Here is a 22,395-nt window from a genome sequence, read left to right as displayed (position 1 = left end):
CAAACTCCAAGTGGGAGGCTCTTAAAGAAAACTGAGTCCCCCCCAGTCAGAAGCCATCAACTCTGAAGAGATACACTTCAGCATCTTCACAATTTTTAAGGACTCTCTTCAATAGCTTACTATCCTCCCCCACTCCTTTTTGAGGGGAGAGCAAAGAGGTTGTCACTGGAGCCTTCAGTGTCACTCATGGATACCACTGCACTGCAAAAGAAGCTTCCTTGCCCTTAGCAGCTGGCAGCATCAGGACCACAGACATCCACACAATCTTGGTGGCAGCACATACCATGGACCTCAACATGGTTTCCAGGACCAGCATAGACCATGGACATCAACCTGGTCTCGTGAGGCAGCACAGATAACGAACATCAACGTGACCTCTGGAGGCAGCTCAGACCACGAACATCAGCATGGCCTCCAGTGGCATGGTCATCAACGTGGCCTCCCGTGGCATAGACATCAACATGGCTTCCCGTGGCACAGACATCATCATGGCTTCCAATGGCATAGACATCAACTTGGCATCAACTTGGCCTCCTATGGCACAGACATCAACATGGCCTCCCATGGCACAGACATCAACATGGCCTCCTGCTGCAGCATGGATCACACATCAACATGGTCTCCAATGGCACAGACATCAACTTGGCCTCCTGCTGCAGCATGGATCATAGACATCCACATAACTTCCTACAGCTGCATGGGCCACAGACTTCAACATGTTTTCCGTCAGTAGCACAGCCCAAGGACACCAATATGGCCTTTGGTGGCACACAGACCACAGGTATACCAACATGGTCACTGGCAGTAGTACGGACCATGGAAATCTTTTGAGAAGGCTTAATCTAGAAAATGAGCCTTTCTTCATCTCCAATGTCTTGTTGCTCAGAGTTAGGGTGAATGTGGCATTGGGCTGCACATTTTGGGTCAGTACCTGTGAGAGCTGCAGGTTGCTGTACACCACCCTGCCCTCCGTGCCACCCTGCAGGCATTCTCCCTACAGCAGGTGGAACAGCAAGAGTGGCAGCATGCCAAGGGCTGGTGGTAGCCTGAGCCTTTCAGCGGCCGGAGGACCTACCCTCCTCAGCAAGTGCATGCTTTTTTGTGCACTGTAGCTGTGCTCCTATACCTCTAGTTCTGTTTCACTCCACCACACACTCTCGCTCCGTCCTGCCATCCTCCTCATCTCTCTGTCACACATTCATTGTGGCATTGCAGACTGCTGTGTGTCATGCAGTATATTATTCCGCCTAAGCAGCTTTATATGCAAATACTTACTTCGACATAAATACAGTGTGTCTGAGGGCAGGATCCGAGAGAGCTCCAGGCCACTGCACACCTCTCTGCCCTCTGTGCTCGGTACCCTGCCTGCTCCCCAGGCATGACCATCCTGTCTGCACCCCAGGCGTGACCATCCTGCCTGCTCCCCAGGCGTGGCCATCCTGCCTGCGCCCCAGGCGTGACCATCCTGCCTGCTCCCCAGGCGTGGCCATCCTGCCTGCGCCCCAGGCGTGGCCATCCTGCCTGCGCCCCAGGCTTGACCATCCTGCCTGCTCCCCAGGCGTGACCATCCTGCCTGCGCCCCAGGCTTGACCATCCTGCCTGCTCCCCAGGCGTGGCCATCCTGCCTGCTCCCCAGGCGTGGCCATCCTGCCTGCTCCCCAGGCGTGACCATCCTGCCTGCGCCCCAGGCGTGACCATCCTGCCTGCGCCCCAGGCGTGGCCATCCTGCCTGCTCCCCAGGCGTGACCATCCTGCCTGCGCCCCAGGCGTGACCATCCTGCCTGCTCCCCAGGCGTGACCATCCTGCCTGCTCCCCAGGCGTGGCCATCCTGCCTGCGCCCCAGGCGTGACCATCCTGCCTGCTCCCCAGGCGTGGCCATCCTGCCTGCTCCCCAGGCGTGACCATCCTGCCTGCGCCCCAGGCGTGGCCATCCTGCCTGCGCCCCAGGCGTGACCATCCTGCCTGCGCCCCAGGCGTGGCCATCCTGCCTGCTCCCCAGGCGTGGCCATCCTGCCTGCGCCCCAGGCGTGACCATCCTGCCTGCGCCCCAGGCGTGACCATCCTGCCTGCGCCCCAGGCATGGCCATCCTGCCTGCGCCCTAGGCATGACCATCCTGCCTGCAGCTTCGGACAATGCCCCTTTCCCATGCTCTCCTCCCGCCAGCAGGAGAAGCAGCAGGAGCCCTGCAGTGGTAGCTCACTTTAAAAAAAAATCTTATTTATTTATAAGGAGGCTCCCCAAGTGCTACAGTGAGCATGCAGAGAACTTCTTCAGGGGTCTGTTCACTCCTGCTGCCACGGGGTCCCCAGGGTCAAACTGGCTCATCAGACTTGGTAGTACATGTCTTTATCAGCTGAGCATTCTTGCCAGCCCAAAGTATAGTAGCTCTTAAGTGCACTGTATTTCTTCTGCTGACCTTTATATAGTCAGAAGTGATAAGAATTTCTGCTCAGTTTGTGATAACCGTATAATTTTTACATGTAAATAATACCTGAGATGGTCAGTGGAGTTTGGGTTTAGTGTAAATGAGGATTTATTAATGACTGTGATTCTGATTTTGAGGCTGGGTGCAAGCTTCCCATGTAGTTGAGAATGGCCTTGAACTCCTGATTCTCAGGCCGCCACCTCCTGAGCCCTGAGCTAACAGATGGGCCTATTGCTTCTAGTGCTGGGGATCAAACCCAGAGCTTCAGGGCTGCTCGGCAGCTCTCTACCAGCTGAGCCACGCCTCCAGCCTGCAGCCTGCATCATGTGTGCTCAGCAGCTCTCTATCAGCTGAGCCACGCCTCCAGCCTGCAGCCTAGACGTTGTGAGATGAGCTGTAGTCAGATATCAGATTAATTAGATGAGCTATCAAAACTCTTCTTTTCATTCGTTTGCTTTTCTAGCCAGAGTTTTTCTGTGTAGCCTTGGGTGTCTTGCCCTTTTTTTTTTTTTTTTTTTTTTGGCTGTACTTGCTTTGTAGACCAGGCTGGCCTCAATCTCAGAGATCTGCCTGCCTCTGCCTCCTGAGTGCTGGGATTAAAGACGTGCGCCGCTACCGCCACCACCACCAGGCATAACTGGTTATTTCACATAGAAAGTTTATTTGGTTCTAACTAGCACTGACCTGCTAATGATATGCCCAATGGTTTTCATAACTTTTTCATTACAGTTATTTTTTAAATTATGTTTTAAGCCAGGTGTAGTGGCTCATAATTGTATTGCCAGCACCCAAGAGACCAGGACAACAGGATCCTTGGGTTCAAGGTCTGTCTGTGCTAGATCATGAGTTCAAGGCCAGCATGGGTACAGAACGAGACTGTGTCAAAACAAACAAAGATATTATTCTGAAGGTGAGGGTATGTCACCTGGTAGTAGGGTGCGTGCCCAGCTTTAACAAAGCCCTGGGTTCAGCCCTCAGCAACATGCTCAGTAAATAGAAACAGTGACTTTTCTACCTCATTGTTACAGGACCTGTCACTCCTCAGCATATGAGCCTCTGTTCCTTACCAGACAAAAACAGTGACAGACTTCTGTGTTCTCAGGCTAGAAAGGAATATTTGTTTACCTTTTGTTTTGTTTTTGTTTTTGTTTTTGAGACAGTCTATATAGCCCTGGCTGTCTTGGAACTCATTATATATACCAGGCTGGTCTCAGGCTCGCAGAGATCTACTTGCTTTGGCCCCCTGAGTGCTAGGATTAAAGGTCTGGGCCACTGTTCCCTGCTTTGTCTTTTATCTAAAAAGCAAAAAAAACCAAACAAACAAATAAAAAGGCCTTTTAAATGTCAAATACAGTGACAATAATCACTGTAAGTTCAAGGCCAGCCTGGACTACACAGTGAAGTTTTTTGTTTTTGTTTTGGGTCTCAAAAGGGAAAAAAAAACACTAAAGTAAATCACTAGCTAGAGACTAGCTAGCTAACTAGGTAGACGAATTTTTAATCTACTTTTTTTTTTTTAAATGACTGGGTGTGGTGGTTCACACCTTTAATCCCACCACTTAGGAGGCAGAGGCAGGCAGATATCTGAGTTTGGAGCCAGCCTGGTCTACAAAACAAGTCCAGGACAGCCAAGGCTACACAGAGAAACCCTGCCTCGAAAAACAAACAAACAAAATAATAAATAAAAATGACCTTTATGTGAGGAGAGTGAGCCTGAGCGCTGGGCTTCCAGCATCAAATACACACGAGCAAGAGAAGTACACAGAGTACAAACCAGAAAGCCGGGGAAGCACAAAGCCATGGCCCACCCAGGAGGATGGTGGTGCTGTCATGGCTTCTTCCTGCATGTTTTGCCTTACGTACTCAGAGTGATGGTGGTGGTGGAGGGCCAACTGTTAGTTCACTTTCACATCCATCTTTTCAGAAATTTGTTCATTATTAAAACTATGAAAACATTTCACATTAGTTATGCTAGGTAAGACATCAGATTGACACATCACAATTTACTCACCAGTGTCCTTATTATGACTTTTGGGGTATTTTTTTTTTCCTGGATTTCTCTTGCTTCTGAGAGTGTCTCACCCTGCCCAGCTGAAAGTAGAACTTTTAATGAATGTTATCAGTTTAGTTTATTCCCCACCTTGGATGCTTATGTATATGACTCAGTTTTAGCTAGAGCCAGGACCTCACAAGTGCTGCACCCCCAGCCCGAGAGTGACGAGAGTGACATTGCTTTGAAAGCTTCAGACAGTTTGTTGCTCTTAGTTTTGGGTTTGTCTGATTGACTCATGCTATTCTCCTCTGGCCATTGTGTCTCAGGACAAACCCTTCTGGGGGAGCACTGCTAGGATTGTCACATCAGAAAGCACTTCATCCTGGCCTTCTGTGTGGCTGCTTTGTTTGATAATTCAGCTGTGGTTGCCTCAGGTTTCTCCATTGTATGCCCAGTCTTTAAATTCAGAGCTGCCATTGTGTGCTTCTCAGTGACCTTGTTGCTGAGATTCATTCTAACAGTGGGCAATGACAAACTAGGACTGTGGTAGCCCAGTGAGTTTGCTGGGCTTCCCCACAGAGCACAGGGGAGGAGTCACAGGGGTGTGGGTGTTCCCTCCCCCAACAGGCCTCACCTGAAAAACCTTGGCCCAGCAGTCCTCTCCCCTAAATACTCTGCAGCCTACACACTGTTCCCTTCTCAAGGCCACATGCAGGTAAGACAGAGTTGCATGGAAATGGGCCGCACTGGGGACTAGGGACCAGCTGAGATCCATAAATTTATTTTTGTTGCTAGTTCATAACTATAATTTTACTACTGTTATGAATTGTAATGTAAATAATTTTGGAGATAGAGGTTTGCCAAAGGTGTTGTGACCCACAGGTTGAGAATCTCCCCTCTCTAGCATGTCCATTTTATCTTAGTGCCAAACTGTTTTAAATTATCAGATGAATTATTTACCTCCTCCTAGATCTCCAGTAAAATCCATGGGAAGGTGAGCCTGGTGGTTCAGTGGCTTCAGTAATTGCAAACATGGCTGATGGGGAGCAGAGGCGCGCGTGTTGAAGGGACAGACACTTTGAGGGCACTTCTCCTCAGTAGGCAGCAGGCGGACATACAAACGTGTGTGGATTTGGGGGATTATTTTGAAGAAGTGAGGCTGGTTTGTTTGTCCCTCCGCTTTGTGAACATGCTTCGGGAGTATGGTGGGGAAAAGATGAGATGTGGACCTGCCTTCCCATGTGAAAATCAGTGCTCACGCGCCTTTGATAGTGCATGGCCTGCTGACTGTAGCCTGTGTACATGCCTGTGGGTTAATTATGCAGTACTCACATGCAAGCCATCTTCTTGTATATGAGAGACGTGCATTCACTGTCCTTTCGTCTCACAGAGACCGCCTCTGAAGGATCTTCACAGTGTATATTGACTAAAGGCAGCTGTCAGCTTGAGTCCCCCACACAGCTGTGCCCTGTTAGCTCCAGCCTTAAGTCCTGTTGCAGAACTGCCCAGAGTCAGCACTTCAGTTCAGGTGGACTCAGGTAGAGAGAGCGGTCCACCACACCATCCTGCCCAGAGGATACTGTTACAGCCTTTAAATCCTGAAGGGGTCATGCTTTAATTTTCAATATAGCAACGGAGCACATATCCATAATCCCTGTACTGAGGAGTCCCTAGAAGTTCAAGGTCAGCCTGCTCTACGTAGCAAGTTGCAGGCCAGCCAGGGCTACATGGCAAGACCTTGTCTCCAATAAATACAACTTAAAATTTTTTAACTGATAAAAATTACTCAAACAGCATGTAATCAGGTATCCCTGAGACCCTAACAGTGGTGTGTAGGCTCTGTTTCTTAACCATTAAACTTTATTATACAACCTAACTAGCTTACACAAGAAGGAAAAAAGGTTAAAGGGACAAAAGAGTGAACCTTCCAGTATCCGCTCCACGGGACGGGTCCTTAGGTGTCTCTCTGGTCCGCGTGCTGGTCCAGCCTGCTGCTCCACACGTGCTCAAGCCCCGGGCTGAATGTGTTGTTCTCTCCTCCCCACCTGCCTGTGTCACGTGGGAAGGGCGGTCTCCTTCTCCCATTGAGGGTCAATTAGGAAAACAATAGCCCAGGTGGGGTTCCCAGGTCGGCTTCCTGAATTCCAGGCCCAGGATGGCTCCACTCTGTCACAAGGTATTCATGGGGTGCCCCAAGGGTAAAGCCCGCCAAGATTGCTTCCACCTGTGACTAAGCTTAATCTTTCCCACAGTGGTGTGCTTGTATTCGTTTGGAAATGGCAGCAGCTCAGCGCTGCACCCTTGCTCCCCTTGCTGTGTCAGTATGAGGACCCCAGAATACACGGAAAAGCTGCGTAGAGTTGGCCATCCATCTGCGATCTCAGCACTCAGGAGGCAGACAGGATCCGTGGCTGGCTTGACTAGCCGATTCACAAGTTCTGCGTCCAGTCCCAATCAAGTAGGAAGCCGTGGACCAGACGCCCAGTGTCAGCTGTAGAGACCACGTGTTGCTCTGTACACTCAACCATTCATCCACATACATGCACACTGCACACACACTCAACCATTCATCCACATACATGCACACTGCACACACACTCAACCATTCATCCACATACATGCACACTGCACACACACTCAACCATTCATCCACATACATGCACACTGCACACACACTCAACCATTCATCCACATACATGCACACTGCACACACACTCAACCATTCATCCACATACATGCACACTGCACACACACACCACCATTCATCCACATACATGCACACTGCGCGCACACACACAAGAAAACTGCTTATGTTAGACGCATTGGCTGTGGGACTTGAGAGTTATAGTTTAGAGGATGGCAGTGTTTCCTGAGAGGAAAATGTAAAGTACTTTAAAGGTTCATAAGCACCGTACTGTCGGTCAGAATGCAGTCTGTGTTTGCTTTGTAGGCGTAACTTCCAGGAGTTGTTTTTCTGCTTCTTGCTTGCTTGCTTCCTTTTTTTGTTTGTTTGTTTTGTTTTTTTGAGACAGGGTCTCTCTGTGTAGCCTTGGCTGTCCTGGACTCTTTCTGTAGACCAGGCTGGCCTCAAACTCACAGAGATCTGCCTGCCTCTGCCTCCTGAGTGCTGGGATTACAGGTGTGAACCACCATTGCCTGGCATTTTTTTTTTCAATTTCTTAACTGATACTGAGGGTTTGCAAATTGTAGGAAACCCTGAGGTCATTGGTAACTTTTAGGTACAATGTTATAAAGTGCTGAAAATGCCACCAAGCAGAGCAGTGTCATATTCCCAGTAGGTAGCATCTATCTGTAGCTCTGTGTTAGGCTGTCACTCTAGTTATCCGACCAGTTGCTTCTGCACTGTGTGCTCAAGTAGATAAAAACACCCACACACATTTCTGCTTAGGATGTAGAAAAGAAAGCAAATGCTTACAACAGTTGAAAGGTGTTAACACAGGAAGGCTAAACGATGGCCACCCTGCTGTTCGTGCATGCGTGCGTGCGTGCGTGCGTGCGTGCGTGCGTGTGTGTGTGTTTCTGAGGATGGAACCCAGGGCTTCTTGCATGATGCTAAGCATAGGCATCACTGTGTTCATTCTAACCCTAAGTGTCATTTAAAAAAATGAACAAAACCTAAAACAGCAACCTCTTATTCTCCTGTTTGCAAGGCATTCCTAGACTGCTTTACTGTGCAGGAGAGCTGTGGGAACATGTTGTCTCTGCGTTCTGCATGTTGCCTCTCTTGAGGACTGGCTCTCTGCCTTCCTGACGCTGTGGCCCTTTAAAGCAGTTCCTCGTATTGTAGTGACACCCCCCCACACACACACACACACCATAAAATTACTTTGTTGTGCTACTGTTATGAATCATAATGTAAATATCTGTGTGTTCCAATGGTCCTAGGTGACCCTGGGAATGGCACATTCACCACCACCCCCCCCCCCCCAAGAGGTGGAGACCCACAGTTTGAGAACCACTACGCTAAAAGCTCTTGCTGACTCTTGGGCTCTGTTTCTCCTCCCCCCCGCCCTTCTCTGCCCCTTCTTTATTTCCCACTCCATATAAACATGCATCTGTCTTAAGAAATGCCATTCTGTATGGTGTGTCTAATTTGGGCAGCTTACTGTGTAAATGCAGCTATAAGCCTGATGTCTGCAGAGAAACTGCTTAAGGAGAAAAAACTGAAGAGGTAGAACCGACTCCCAAAGTTTATGAAGTATATACATAAGTGATCTGACAATCAAAAAGAAAATGATGTAAGTATAGAGTAATTATCCTAAGTGTCAAGACAGAGTACACTTTAACGTAGAAATATTAGACTAGGTGTGCTGGTACAGGCCTGAAATCCCAGCATTTAGTTGAAGGAATTAGGAGTTCAAAGGCCCATCTCTGCATTAAAGCAAGTTTAAAGCCAGCCCGACTATATGAGACCTTGTTTCCAGGAAAAAATAAATAATAATTAGAAATACTCTCTGGGTATGATGACATGCACCTATATATAACAGCTACTTGGGAGGCTGAAGCAGTAAGGTGAAAAAGGAAATAAACCGCACTGTGTTTTGTATTCCCTTTGGAGCCTGTAATGTACTCTCCTGTGAGGTGAAGGCGTGGTCAGGCAGCTGCCTGTCAGAAGTAGGCCAGAAGTGTGCTCGCTCTTGGGGAGTGTGACTTGTGTAAACCTCTCCTGTGACTCGGCCTTGGTATGGCTTCAGTCTCTGCTCTGAAGAGATTCCATTACTCTGTGTTTGTCTTGTTTTGGTTGAATGAAAATGAAGATAACGACCAGTCCAAGGTATGTTGAGCAAAGAGAAGGTTTTTATTGTAGGCATGAGGGCCAGAATAGCCAGAGGCATCCAGACTATTCTACACTAGTGGTTCTCAGCCTTTCTAACACTCTGCCCCTCTCTCCTCATGTCGTGGTGACCCCCAACCATACTTTTTGTTGTTGTTACTTTATAATTTTGCTACTGTTACGAATCATAATGTAAATATTTGTGTTTTACGATGGTGTGAAACGGTTGTTCAACTCCCAAAGGTGTCACCGCCCACAGGTTGAAAGCCACTGGTAGAGACTGAAGAGGGCCATGAGAGGAGGGGAGAAAAGAAAGGGAGGAAGAAAAGAGAGAGAGAGGGGAGCCAAGAGAGCAAGAGTGAACCAGGAGCAGGACCGAGAGCGCGTGGCTGAGATGGCAGGTTATACAGGAGTGAGAAGCTGGAGCCCAGGCCCTGGGCTGGAGAGGGTTAGGGTAGGGGGCGGGGTGAAGTTAAGGGAGGAGCCACAGGTACTGAGAGAGCCTTGGCCTAAGGTTCCTTTGACCTGACAGGGGTATGTTTCTCTGCATAGCCCTGGCTGTCGTCCTGGAACTCCTTACTGTGTAGACCAGGCTGACCTCACTTTCTGAGTACCAGCCCTCATCCTTTCCCTATGAAATGGTTCTTACTCTGTCAACAATAAATGTGGAGGTGCTCCATCATAGTGCCGAAGGGGGTGGCCCAGTGCTGAGGCAGGAGTGGTGTCATTTCTAGAATCTTCACAGGAATATGACACTAGTCATAGGTACCCTGAGGATCTGGGGAAATGTATCAGGTGCTGCCTGCACAGCCTGGGGCATCTGCACATGTCGCTTGATTGCAAGTATGGAGAGCTGCAAAGCTAGGTCCCTAGCAGGATGCTGTGGGCCACCAGGAAGCATTGAATGGTGGACAGCCTTACTAATGGGAATCAGAGTCAGAGCTGTCCTGTTTGCGGTTTGCAGGGAACTTCTGTGGCTCCCTAGCTGTCCTCATTCTCCTTTCAGTTCCCCTTCTTATTAGTTCTTTCCTTCCTTCCTTCCTTCCTTCCTTCCTTCCTTCCTTTCTTCCTTCTTTCCTGTTTGTTTTTTGAGGTTTCTTTGTGTATCCCTGGCTGTTCTGGAACTTACTCTTTAGGCCAGGCTGGCTTTAAACTCCAAGATCCCCTACCTCTGTCTCCCAAATGCTAGGATTAAAGGCTTGCACCACACCTGGCTTCCTCTTAACTGACAACTAAGCTAAGTCTTGAGGTGTGAGTACATTTTTTCATCAAATGAAAGGCACATTCCAGCATCAGTAGAGACATGTGATGAGTTTCCACTAGCTTATGAACAGCTACTGAAACCTGGAATCTTCATGGGTGGCTGCTTACCAGGGTTGTTTTATATTCGACATGGTTACAAGAGCTGGAAAGTTCCTATGATATGCACACTTTGTCAAAACATCACTAATACTGTAGTAGACTCATGACTGTAAGCAACCCTGCAAGTCCCAAAGTGCATTTAGTACATGTTGATATTTGGTATTTATACCTAGCATCGGCAGCAGAAGCTGAAAGGAATGTGAAGGAATGCAAACACAGTTGTGCTGTCTGTGTATACTGTGTAAATAAGTAGACTTTAAAGATCTAGTCCTTTTGTAACCTATAAAACCCTATGTTAATTTGAGGTGGTAGAGACTGAAGCCGTGGCCTTCTGTGTGCTTCTCAGTTACTGTCCCACTGAGCTACAACACTGCAAGGGAAGGCTCTGATGAGTAGAGTTCAACCCACCAAACAGGAGTAAAGACCATACCCGCATTCTTCCATTAAATTAGCAAGTTTTATTTTCTGTCAAGGCAGGCCTATCTCCCTAAAGCTGGGTTTGAGAAAATTGCAGCAAACACAGGAGACAATGGGGTTTATATAGCACAAAAAAAAAAAAGGCAAAGCTAGGGGGTTGATAAGGGTTGGGGGACTTCTAGGGAAATTGTGGTAACATAGGATCTTGACTGAACATTTCAAAATTATTTGGCAGAACATCTTATCAGGGTGGAGGTCAGAGTATAGGGTGTGGAACTTGTCAAATTCCAGAAAATGGGTCAAGACCTGGTCAAACCCAAGTTTTATAGAAAACAGGAATGAACTTATTTTGACCTTGCAATAAGATGGCTTCTAGTCTTAAGATGGAGTCAGGCTGGTATGTCACCCCAGTAGGTTGTATCCTAAAGGTTCTTTTATTGCTTAACCTTTTAGAGCACAAAGCATTGTTAATGAAAAGTCCTACTTTGGATCATGGGTTTTACTGATTCTGGTATGTTTCAAACTTGGGGTCAGGGCATGAAACCTGTGCCAATTGATAGCTACCTTAAAAAAGAGAAAAAAAGAAGGGAACAGATGAAAAACAGCAAACGTCCAGTTGTGCTTCCTGTGCTCTCAGGTCCCTCGCGGTCATGTAAAAGCTGGGGGCAGCACTGCATGTCTGTAACCCCTGGAGTTCACGGGCTTGCCAGCCCAGCCAAATTGGTAAGTTCCAGGTTTAGTAATAGATCTTGTCTCAAAAAATAAAGGGGAGTACAACTGAAAAAGACCCCCTCAGTGTTGACCTCTGGCCTCCATATGCATGGGCCTACATGTGCACCTGCAGGTGCTTGTACATACATGCACATGCATGTGAACACAGACAGACACACCCCACAGTCATTTCAAACCTAATACACTTGTGTTCCCCTGACCTTTCCCTTTTCTTCCCTTCCCTCTTCTTTGTGGGGCTTCTTACGGCTAGAGATGGCTGCCCTTCTGCCTCCCCCCAGTGTGGAACAGGGGCAGTGTTTGCTAACCAAGTGAATGAGGTAAACATTTCCAAAGCAGACAGGGGGTGAAAATCAGGTCAGCCTGAAAAATTACAGTTAGCACATCTCTCTCTCTCTATATATATATATATATTTTATTACACATGTATAAAACAAACTACATACAGCAGGGAGAACCATGTGACAATCATGAGAATAATGAGTTCTAACATGTTATATTCATAGTGAATTGGCCATCTGCATTTGTCCAGTTTGAAGTAAATGTCTTTCTTGTCTTGTTGGGTCTCAATTTCCGAATGAGATTCAGTCACTTAGCACATCTTAATTTTTCATTTACCTGGACTGCTAGACTACAGTCACATGCTGAGTGCCGGGGAGGTTTCCATGAACTAATGTGTGCTTAGGGTGTCCAGCACCCTCAGGTCTGTCGCAGGACAACATGGTGAATGTGCCTTGAGGGGAACTTCGTGTTTAAGATTGAGAGCAGTAGCCCTATTACTTAGGCGCCTGCTTTGCTTCATGCCATTAGGGGACACAGGCGGGTCACCTCAGGCCATTAGGGGACACAGGCGGGTCACCTCAGGCAAGGTAAGATGGAGCAGAATTAGAATCCCAGCCTGTGTGGCCTCAGTAGCTCTGGTTTTCATTTTTAACTGCGGACAGGTTTGAAGTAATTAGAAGTTGCCGTTATTTTCACGCCAGCCTGTGTCCAGCCAGCGGGCAGTGTTAACCTTGCTTTTTCCTGGTGGGAAGCATAGCATAGCACCAGGGCCGTATCTTCGCCCTCGCAGCCAGGTGAGAAGGGTGTGTGGGTGTTGCTTGTGAACACCGTCAGCTCCTGTGCTGTTGGAAAAGCTTCTGGCTCCACAGTCATTGTCTTTGCTGAGGCCTCCTGTGCCAGGCCCTCTGCACAGGCCCTGAGGAAGTGCCCAGTGGAGGGCTGAAGGGAGCTTCCACACAGCCTGCCTTCATCAGTTTCTGTTTCGTTGTTAAGTTCTATGTGAGGCATCCCAAGCGATGGTGTTAAAAGTGGCCACCACCAAGCTGGGCTTTGTCTCTCTGCCTGTGCCTTCACAGGGTTTGGATCACTTCTTTAGCCCAGTGCTTTACAAAAAGACCTGTGCTGGTGACGCACTCAGACCGAGAGAGGAAGAGCAAGGGAAGCGTTTACAGCTTCTGAGTCAAACTGAAGTGAGGCAGGTGAGTTGGCCTCGCTGAGACTGTCTTGGTGTGGGTGTCAGTGGCCCACTTCCCCAACAGGGATGTGAGGCCCAGCAATACTGCCCAAGAAAGCTGCAGCTGGAGCCCTGGCCAGAGTCTGTGCCAGTCACGGCCCTGTGCTGCCCCCCTCCGTAAACATAGCTGATTTCTAACAGAAGTGCCGGGGAAAATGCTAAGTGCGCAAAGAGGCCTGGCTCTTCTTGTGTCGCGCGCAGCCTTCGCCGATAAAGGAGGCGCAGCAACTCAGGATTCTTCTGACAGCGATTTTATTGTACAGCTCTTTGCAGACAGATGGAGAAGGACGTCTTCCCCAAAAAACCCGAGGCTTATATAGGGAATTCAGGGGCGTATGGAGACGTGTCCTCTTATCATTGGTGCTCTAGAGAATACCCAATTAGCATATCGTCTGCGTAAGCAGGTTATGTAAGGGTGACGTAATTGCGCATGCGCACTGGCCGCAAGGGCTTCCGTGAAGAACCAGGAAACAGGAAACCAGTGCCATCTTGTAATGGCGGAGCGGCTCCCGACATTCTTGGACAGACCAGCTGACACAAGAGCACAGAGGGGAGGTTCTAGAACCAAGGGCAGGAACTGTGAAGCCCTGCAGTCTTTAAGTACACTGTGGGCTGGGTGAGGAGCCACAGGGCTGCCCTTTGCTGGACCTGCTCACCCCTTTTTCCGTGTTTGGGTACCTTGGCAACTGTGTGTTTCCCTGGGATTCTGTAGATTCCTGCTGCACTTAGATCTGCCTATTCCCTTGCTGGGTAGAAACAGCATCCATGACCACCAGGGGAGTGTCTGCCGTGAGCATTAGGCTCAGGTGTTTGCACTGTCTTCTTTCTTACTCTTGTCTTTAAGGGGTTTAAACCAGCCCTCCTGCAGAGTCCAAGGGAAAGCCTTCCATTTCTTCTCTGTTGAGTGGAAGCAAATGTCATTGAGTTCTGTGCAACATGAGGTGACTTTTATGTCTAATGTGTATATTTAAGTATGCAGACATGCATGTCTGCCCAGTCATCCATCCATATGTGGGGAACAAAGCCACAATGGCAGCAGTGTGGTGCAAGGCCCAGGATGCAGCTGCTGTAGAGGACTGAGAGGTACCCATTGGCAAAGGACAGAGGCCACTCTTGGCATTTGTCTCTCTGGGGAGTGACAGCACATCAGGGTGTCCAGAGACACTCCTCGGGGTGTTTATACAGAACTTCTGTGGAGGGATGGGCAGACTATGACGTACTTGTGTCACTTCCGAGGAACACTGTCTGGGATCCTATAGAGTTTGTGGGATCTTGGAAAGAATGTAGGCACCGGGGCCTGGGAGGGAATGACTCAGTGGATAAAAGCACTTGCAGCACAACTACAAAGTCTTGAGTTCAAATCCTCAGATCCATGTAAAAAGTCAGATATGGCTGGTGTGCCTATGATGCTAGTACTGTGTGTGGAGGGCAAAGATGAGGGAATTACTGGCTTCCAAACTGCCAGAAGAGTTCCATGTTAGTTAGAGACCCTAGTTTGAGGGGGATGAGGCAGGGGGACACCTGACACCCTCCTCAGCCTGTAGGCAGGCACACATCCACCATGGCCTTCAGTCTGGAACTTGCCCTAAACACTAGTAACCTCTGACACCTGAGGGTGGGCACTTCTGCATCTAGGTTTACAGGGTTTGGTGGACTTACTAAGTGTCCAGCAAACAGTTCTTTCTGGTGACCACAGTGCCCTCCACCTACTTAGCCCTTGAGGACTTTGGCTTAATTTAGCTGTTTGAACAGTGCAGGACCTGTGGTGTATAACTCACAGTGGCTAATGTGCCCATCTTCTAACTCACCACCACTCTACGTGGACTGCAACATCTAAGATGCAGACTATATACTTTGTAAGCTGCCCAAGGCAGTGGATCCACACTGACACCCAGGAGCTGGGCACGGGGCTTACCTTCATATCACTGAGGACGTTGAAACAAGAGTTACTTGGCTGGTCTTAAAGACTCCTTCTGATGTAAACAAACATGTACTGGCCATGGCTAAGGTGAACAGACAGGGTGGGTAGCAAACAGGACATTCATTCTGTTTATATAAGATGAATTGGACATCGTGAAATCACCTTTCCAGTAAATAATGAAGGCATTGCTAAGAAACCATGCCTGCCTTCTCTGCCTCAGCAGCCTCTCTCTAAAATTCATGTTGGTCATTTTCTTGCTTGTTTTGTTTTTCTCTTCCGTCTGTCTGTCTGTCTGTCTGTCTGATATAGAGTCTTAATGTAGTCTGATTTTGAACTTGGTATGTAGCTGAGGCTGGCCTTGAACTCCTGATCCCTCCTGCCTCCACTTCCCAAGTTCTGGGATTAGATAGACTTGTGCCACCATGCCTGGCTTGTAATTGCTTGCTTTTGAAGTCATAGAGTTGGGGCTTTTATTCCCACCCACATTACATGACTAAGATGGATCTAGTTCTTTGTCCATGCGTGTTTTCTTATTTTTCACCATGTGGTCCTCCTGCAGTTGATCCACTCGCCAGTGATGCAGTTTTGTATTGCTTCCCCTTTCCCTGTCCCTGGCTTTTGGCTGTGGTAAAAAGAGGTTTTGGCCCTTGAGTACGCTCTCTCCTGCGGCCTGCTGTCACTCCTGACAGTGTGTTTTCTGGCCTGCACACTTTGCTTTGAATAAAGCTTCCTTGCTACTTTGCAAAGAGAGGGAAAGGCAGAGGCAGAAAGCGTGGGGGAGAGGAAGCGAGAGCACATGTGTGAGTGCAGGAATGACAGATAGATTGCTTTTTAATGCTGTGCTAATACAATATAGGTGATGGACCTGCCGGGTCCCCTGTGGAGTGTGAGCTGACCGACCTTACGTGAGGACACACTGGATGGTGGCTGAGGCACACAACAGCTGGAGCCACATTGCTCGCTCTGTGTGACCTGCTCGTAGTGTGCTCTTCGTTTGCCTGTCCCTGGCCTCCTGGGCTGCGTCTGTCTCATGGAGGCCCGTGCTTCATGCCTTTTGTCTGCTTTCTTGGGCTTCATACTGACTGCGGGCATTTTGTCTCCTCTGATGCTAATGGACCTCTGCCAGCCAAGTGTACTCCTGATGCCTTCACCCAGCTCATGGGTGTCCTGACTCCTTACAGCATCTTCTGGTGGCAGTTTTAGTATTAGCATGGCTGCTGTCCTCAGCTTCCCTTTAGGCCTTTTGTATCCTCATAGATCCCTCCTAGTGCAGCTCAGAAGGACTTTCTCTTACAGTTTCTTTTCAGGCTCTAAAGTTTGCCTTTGACATTTAAGTTCCCAATCTGGAGTGAATTTTTTGGCCCCACATGACTAGGAATCTGATTTCATTTTTCCTATGGATAAACAAATTTCCAAGCTCTTTTTTCTCCCCAGCGGTTCTGTCAAAAATCGACATTTTACAAATTCAGAATTGCACTTCTAAGTTCTTCATACCATTGCACTGTTTGTTTCTATCCGCCTGGTCATTACACTGAGTTGTTTTGTTTTTGTTTGCAGACAGGGTCTTAATGCTGTAGTCTAGGCTGGCCTTGAGCTTGTGGTGACTTCTTTCTCAGACTCCCCAGTGTTGGGGTATAGGCATGGACCAGTGCTCCTACCTACACTTAGCTTAATTAGCTTTACATAAAAGTTTTAGGGTAGGCCTTCCAGCAGGTAAGGCAAGTCCCCCACAGACCTCAAAATCTTGAGTACTACAGGTTTGCACCCTCAGCCTGGCAGAGGCTTGTTTGTGTGTTTGGTTTGGTTTTTTTGGTGAGGAGAGGGAGGCTGTTTTCATTTTAATTCTTGCAAAGTTTAATTAAAATGCCCACTCCCTGAGTTGTAGTCAATCTGTAATAAATTTCAGAAGGAATATAATACAATTGTCAACTAGAGAGATTTTGGTTGACAATAAAGCTATGTGTTTTATTGTTGTTTCTTTGTCATGCCATCTTGCCTGACCTGAAACTCGCTATGTAGACCAGGCTAGCTTTCAACTTTAGGTGATCTTCCTGTTTTTGTTCCTTAAGTATTAGCATTGGAGACATGCACCACTGTAGCTGACATACAGTAAGACTGTGTGTGTGTGTGTGTGTGTGTGTGTGTGTGTGTGTGTGTGTGTGTGTGTCTTTGTCCCCACTCAGCGCAGCTGCACACATGTGGCGGTCAGAGGGCACCCTTGGTTGTTTGAGCCAGGGTCTCATCACTACAGCACTATGTCAGGCTAGCTGGCCTGCAACTTTCTGGGATTCTCCTGTTTCCAATGTGGACGAAGAAGCACTGCAATTGCAGATTCTCCGCTTTACACGGCTTCTAAGGATTCAAACTCAGACCTTCATGCTTATGTGTCATACTGAGCTGCCACGTAGCCCCAAGGTTCTTAACAAAAATTTAGAAGTCTAGTAGGAAATCATAATGAATCCTGTTATTTTGTATGCTGTCTTAGGCTGGGTTTCTGTTGCTGTAAGGAAGCACCATAACCAAAAGCAGCCTGGGGAGGAAAGGGTTAGTTCGTCTTACACTGCCACATCTACTCCATCATCACAGACAGCAAGGGCAGGAGCCTGGAGGCAGGAGGCCATGGAGGAGTGCTGCTTACTGGCTTGCTCCCCTTGGCCTGCTCAGTCTGCTTTCTTATAGAGTCCAGGACCACCAGCACAGGGATGGCTCCACCCACAGTGGGCTGGGCCCTCCCCACATCTATCACTAAGAAAATGCCCTACAGGCTGCCCACAGCCTGATGTTATGCAGGCATTTTATTTTTATTTTTATTTTTTTAGTTGATGCTTTCTCCTCCCAGATGACTTTAGCTTGTGTCAAGTGGACATAAAACTATTCAGCACACCAACTGAAAAAGTTAATTAAACATAAATAAAAAGAAAAACAACATTTTAAGTAATTCAATAGAACTCCTAATCCAGGATTTTATAAGGTGATTGTCAACCTCAGTGAACTAAATGCCTGCAAATACACAGTAGACAGAATATCACTTTCAAGTATCTGCCTATACATTTCTCATGTGCTGGTTTCAAACTAGCTTTGCTGCTTCCTGCAAGGCCTTGGGCAGCTGTGGGGCTTCTCTTCTTTATCTGTGGTCACTGGGACATCTCCTTCTGGGGAGTTCTGAAGATTAACTGCTGTGCCGGATGCCAACTGGAGAGACAACAGGCCAGGCACGAGACATGAGGTTGTTATGTGAGAACCACCTCACTTGCCCACAGGGAAAGCTGGTAGGCTCCCAATGTGTGTAGTCTCCCATCAGCTTTGACAGAGTTGGGGGGGGGGGGCAAAAGAGGGCCTTAAATCATTTCCCTGACTAATCTGGGGAAGGCTAGTGTCACCAGGCAGCCCTGCTGATTCTGACAGGCAAGCTGGATGCTGAGGGAGAGGCTTGACGGCCGACTCATTTTGCTGACTTCATCCATCAGAGGCGTGGCTCGGAGCCAGCCCTTGACTTCTAGACTAAAGTTGTAAATCGACTGGGACATGAGGGAGCACTGGTAAATGATTGCCGTGTGGAGCTAGCAGCAAAAAGGACTGTCACTTGTCTTCCCTTTCAAGTGACCCTCGTTCCAATGTGCTCAGCTGTGCTCCCTGTCTGTTAGGAAACTGTTGGGGGCACTCATCTGTGGGGTAGGGCAGAGTGACTGGAGCAGTGGGGTTGCCACTGACACATCTGCCCCCGGCCCTGCCATCCGTCAGCTGCTGTGTGGGTGCTCATCTGAGCCTGCTCTGCTCCTAGAGAATGCACAGTCCTCTCCAGAAAGGGCTTAGTGTGAGTGCTCTGGAAAAACCTTCCAACCAAAAAGGGAATTTCAGGGAGTCCAGAGGAGCCCATTGGCTGCCAAACACACTCAAGCTGCGTCATCACACCAATGGTGACTTCCACCACAGCTCTTTACCAACTTGGCCACCGAGACTTGGAGTGTGTGGTTGTGAGCTCGGAGTTTGCTAACACCCCCCTGCCATTTCTTTGGGAGATGTTGTATAATATGAAAGTTTCCTAATACCTTGAGGTATTTTTCCCCTTCACCTATGAAAGCTACAATAAACCATTTAGTAAAATTCTGTATGCTTTAAAGAAGTTGGGCTTTTTCTTTTTTAAAAATATATATTGAATCTTCCTTTAGGTGTGGTGTCCTAGGGTATGGGTGGAGTACTTGTTAGCACATGTGCACGTGGGGACTCATGTCTGTGCAATGGAAGCTGGATGTCAGTGAAAGGCGTGTTCCTTCCACCCTCGTGCTTTTGAGACAGCATCCCTTTATGTACCTGAAACTCAGTGACTTGGCTAAGCTGGCTGGCTAGTGAACCTGCGTGTGTCCACACCCACGCCCAGTGCTGGGGCTACAGGCACACACCTGCACCCATGAGTTCCTACGCAGGTGTTAAGGATCTGTGCTTACACAGCAGGCACTTGACTGACAGCGCCTCTCCAACCCACTCTCTGATTTTAATATTCGAATGTACAAATATCTCTGGTCAGACATTAAACAAATCATTGTGCTGAGAAGTTTGGTCAATTCTGGTCCATTTTAAGATTCCAAAAGTCAAGTTTTGCACGTGTGTAGTATCTGCCTCTTGCCTTTGTTTTCTTTTCTCAGGGTTAAGGTCCCTGGCACATGGGAGCATCTTTCCCTTCTCCTTTTTCCAAACGGGATCTTGTCCTGTAGGCCAAATTATCCTGGAACTCATTGTGTAGCATAGGCTGGTCCTCTGTTTTTGCCTCCTGAGGGTGGGGATTGGGAACCTGTGCCACCACCCCTGCTGTCCAGCTCTGGGGCACCCTGAGACCATGTGTCCTCTCTCCCGCTGCCGCCTGCCTTCCATTCAGGAACGTTGCCAGGTGCAGGTATATAAACCCTGGCCGTCACGGTGCAGGTACTTAGCTACCAGGCTGCCCCTGACAGCACGAGCAGGCTCTTACCTCCCCACCGGTGTTAGAGACAACTGACTATTGTAGTGACACTGGGCAAGGAGAAAGCACGCCCAGGCTGGGCGGGTATGATGGGGCCATGCTCCCAGGACACAGGTCCATCCCTCCTCACTCTCTCCCTGCTGCTGTGCTCCAGCCACCAGCCGCAGAGGAAGGAGCAGTGTGGGTTTGTAAGGCCAGGGCTGGCACACAGCTCAGTGGAAGAATGCTTGCTTTAGGTGCTCTGGGTGCTCTGTGCTCAGCAGTGCAAGCCCAGAAACAAAAGTAAAAATAACTGACCTGCCTGCACCTGCAGGGTGTGGCCAGATGTGCAAGGTAGGGAACCAGGGTGGTCTTTAAAAGTGGGGAGTGAAGGCAAATGGCCAAGACTGTGGAGTCCCTGGAACTGAGGCACAGAGTACCAGGGAGGACCCTGGCGTTTGGTGTCCTGGCGTCGAGTCTTGGTGGAGTAACCTGTAGGCAAACCCCAGGATGCTCTGCCATTGTTTCTCATTGTAGGTGGGTAGGTTGGTGTGGGGGTGGTGTGGGGACAGGGACAGTCTCAGGTGTTGGTCCTCAGGCACCTTCTGTCCTTGCTTGTGTAGGGTTTGCCATTGGCCCGGAACTTTGCCGTGTAGGCTAAGCTAGCTGGTCTTCCAGCTTCCCAGGGTCTGCCTGTCTCTGTCTGCTGGGAATGCCAGCACATGTCACTGCTCCTGGCGTGCGTGCGTGCGTGTGTGCGTGTGTGTGTGCGTGCGTGCGTGCGTGCGTGCGTGCGTGCGTTCAGGTCCTCATGCTTGTAATGGGCTGTCTTTGCCAGCCCGTTGTTTCTCATCTTTAAACACAGTTCCTCTCTCACGGGTGTACTGTGGAACCTAAACACAGTATCTCTGGAACATGGAGCACAGACATGTAGCAGAGCTATTTATCAGTGCTCACACCTGTGTGCATTCAGCCTTGTGTAGTTGGGTTTTAACTACTTTGTGGATTCTTTTCTCACCCTTTATGCCCCCAGTGTCTCCCCTATCATTAGAGAGGAGATAGAGAAGGATAGAGGGGCAGATGGAGACCCTTGAATCTGTTTTCTTCTTGTTTCTTCTCTGAGCTTGGCTCCTAACATACTGCAGCCAACCTCCTGAACAACCACAAACCACTGACCCTGCAAATTGGGGGTGGTAGCATTTATACACCCTCTGAAAAGTCTCCAGAATTCCAAACATCACACAATCACAGAAACTATCTGTAGCTGGCGAAACCATGCCTCTGCTAGAGCACAAGGCAAATCATAATCAAGTGCTGTGGACAGTCGGAAGCAAGCCCCCCCCCCATCAGTACATTCTTATAGTATTTCTGTGTGATTTTTTAAAATTAATTTTTTATTTTATGTGCATTGGTTTTTGTCTGCATGTTTGTCTGTGTGATGGTGTCAGATCTTAGAGTTGCAAACAGTTGTGAGCTCCCATGTGTGTGCTAGGAATTTGAACCTGGGTCCCCTGAAAGAGCAGCCAGTGGTCTTAACTGCTGAGCTATTTCTCTAACCCCATAGCTGAATTTTTAAAAGAAACCAAAATTCCAAAATTGTCATGCAGCCTTGTCACCACTTCAGTTTTAATAGTGAGATTTTGCATTTGATACCTAATAGTTGCTTGTTCTCACTTTCTTATTCTGAAAATGAAGTTTTAAAGCTATCTTTGTAGCTGTAAATACCTAGAACATTTTACTTATGTCTTTACGGTGCTTTCCAGCTCACGAAGCCCTCCACACTGTCACGTGAGGACAGTAGCTTCTGCGCTGGGGACCTTAGGACACCACAGGTCACCTTTCCTAAGTGCTGTCTTCATCCTCTCTCTTCCTTATAGCTGTCAATACCAGCAAGTATGCTGAGAGTTACCGCATCCAGACCTATGCTGAGTACGTGGGAAGGAAGCAGGAGGACAAGCAGGTCAAGAGGAAGTGGACAGAGGACAGTTGGAAGGAGGCGGACAGAAGACGGTCCCGTGTGCCAGGCCCCTGTCACCACAGCAGCAGGTGAGCACCTGGCTTGAGCAGTCCGGCAGCTGTCCTCTCGGCATTGCCTCTCAGAGGAGTTACCTTTCCCTGACTGTCTGCATAATGTTGTAAGTCATAGTGCTGAATGTTTTATTAGTTGTTCTCTCTCTCTCTCTCTCTCTCTCTCTCTCTCTCTCTCTCTCTCTCTCTCTCTCTCTCTCTCCTCCCTCCCTCCGTCCCTTCCTTTCTTCTGAAAGTCTTGCCATATAGCCCACCCAAGTTGTCCTTGAAT

At 48.4% G+C, this 22,395-nt stretch overlaps 1 protein-coding gene across 3 annotated transcripts in view; it reads left to right on the top strand.

Annotated features, from left to right (window-relative positions):
• Window positions 1–22,395, top strand: part of PARN (poly(A)-specific ribonuclease) — a 134,362-nt gene that overhangs the window by 88,015 nt on the left and 23,952 nt on the right. For all 3 annotated transcript variants that reach the window (XM_084763533.1, XM_084763532.1, XM_084763534.1), the window contains exon 22: window positions 21,974–22,142. In XM_084763533.1, the coding sequence (XP_084619659.1) occupies window positions 21,974–22,142 (169 nt within the window). The remainder of the gene's footprint in view (window positions 1–21,973; window positions 22,143–22,395) is intronic.

The sequence above is a fragment of the Acomys minous genome (genome assembly GCF_964271855.1).
Source record: "Acomys minous genome assembly, chromosome: 16".
NCBI classification, from domain to species: Eukaryota; Metazoa; Chordata; class Mammalia; order Rodentia; family Muridae; genus Acomys; species Acomys minous.
This window is presented reverse-complemented; position numbering and strand designations above follow the sequence as displayed.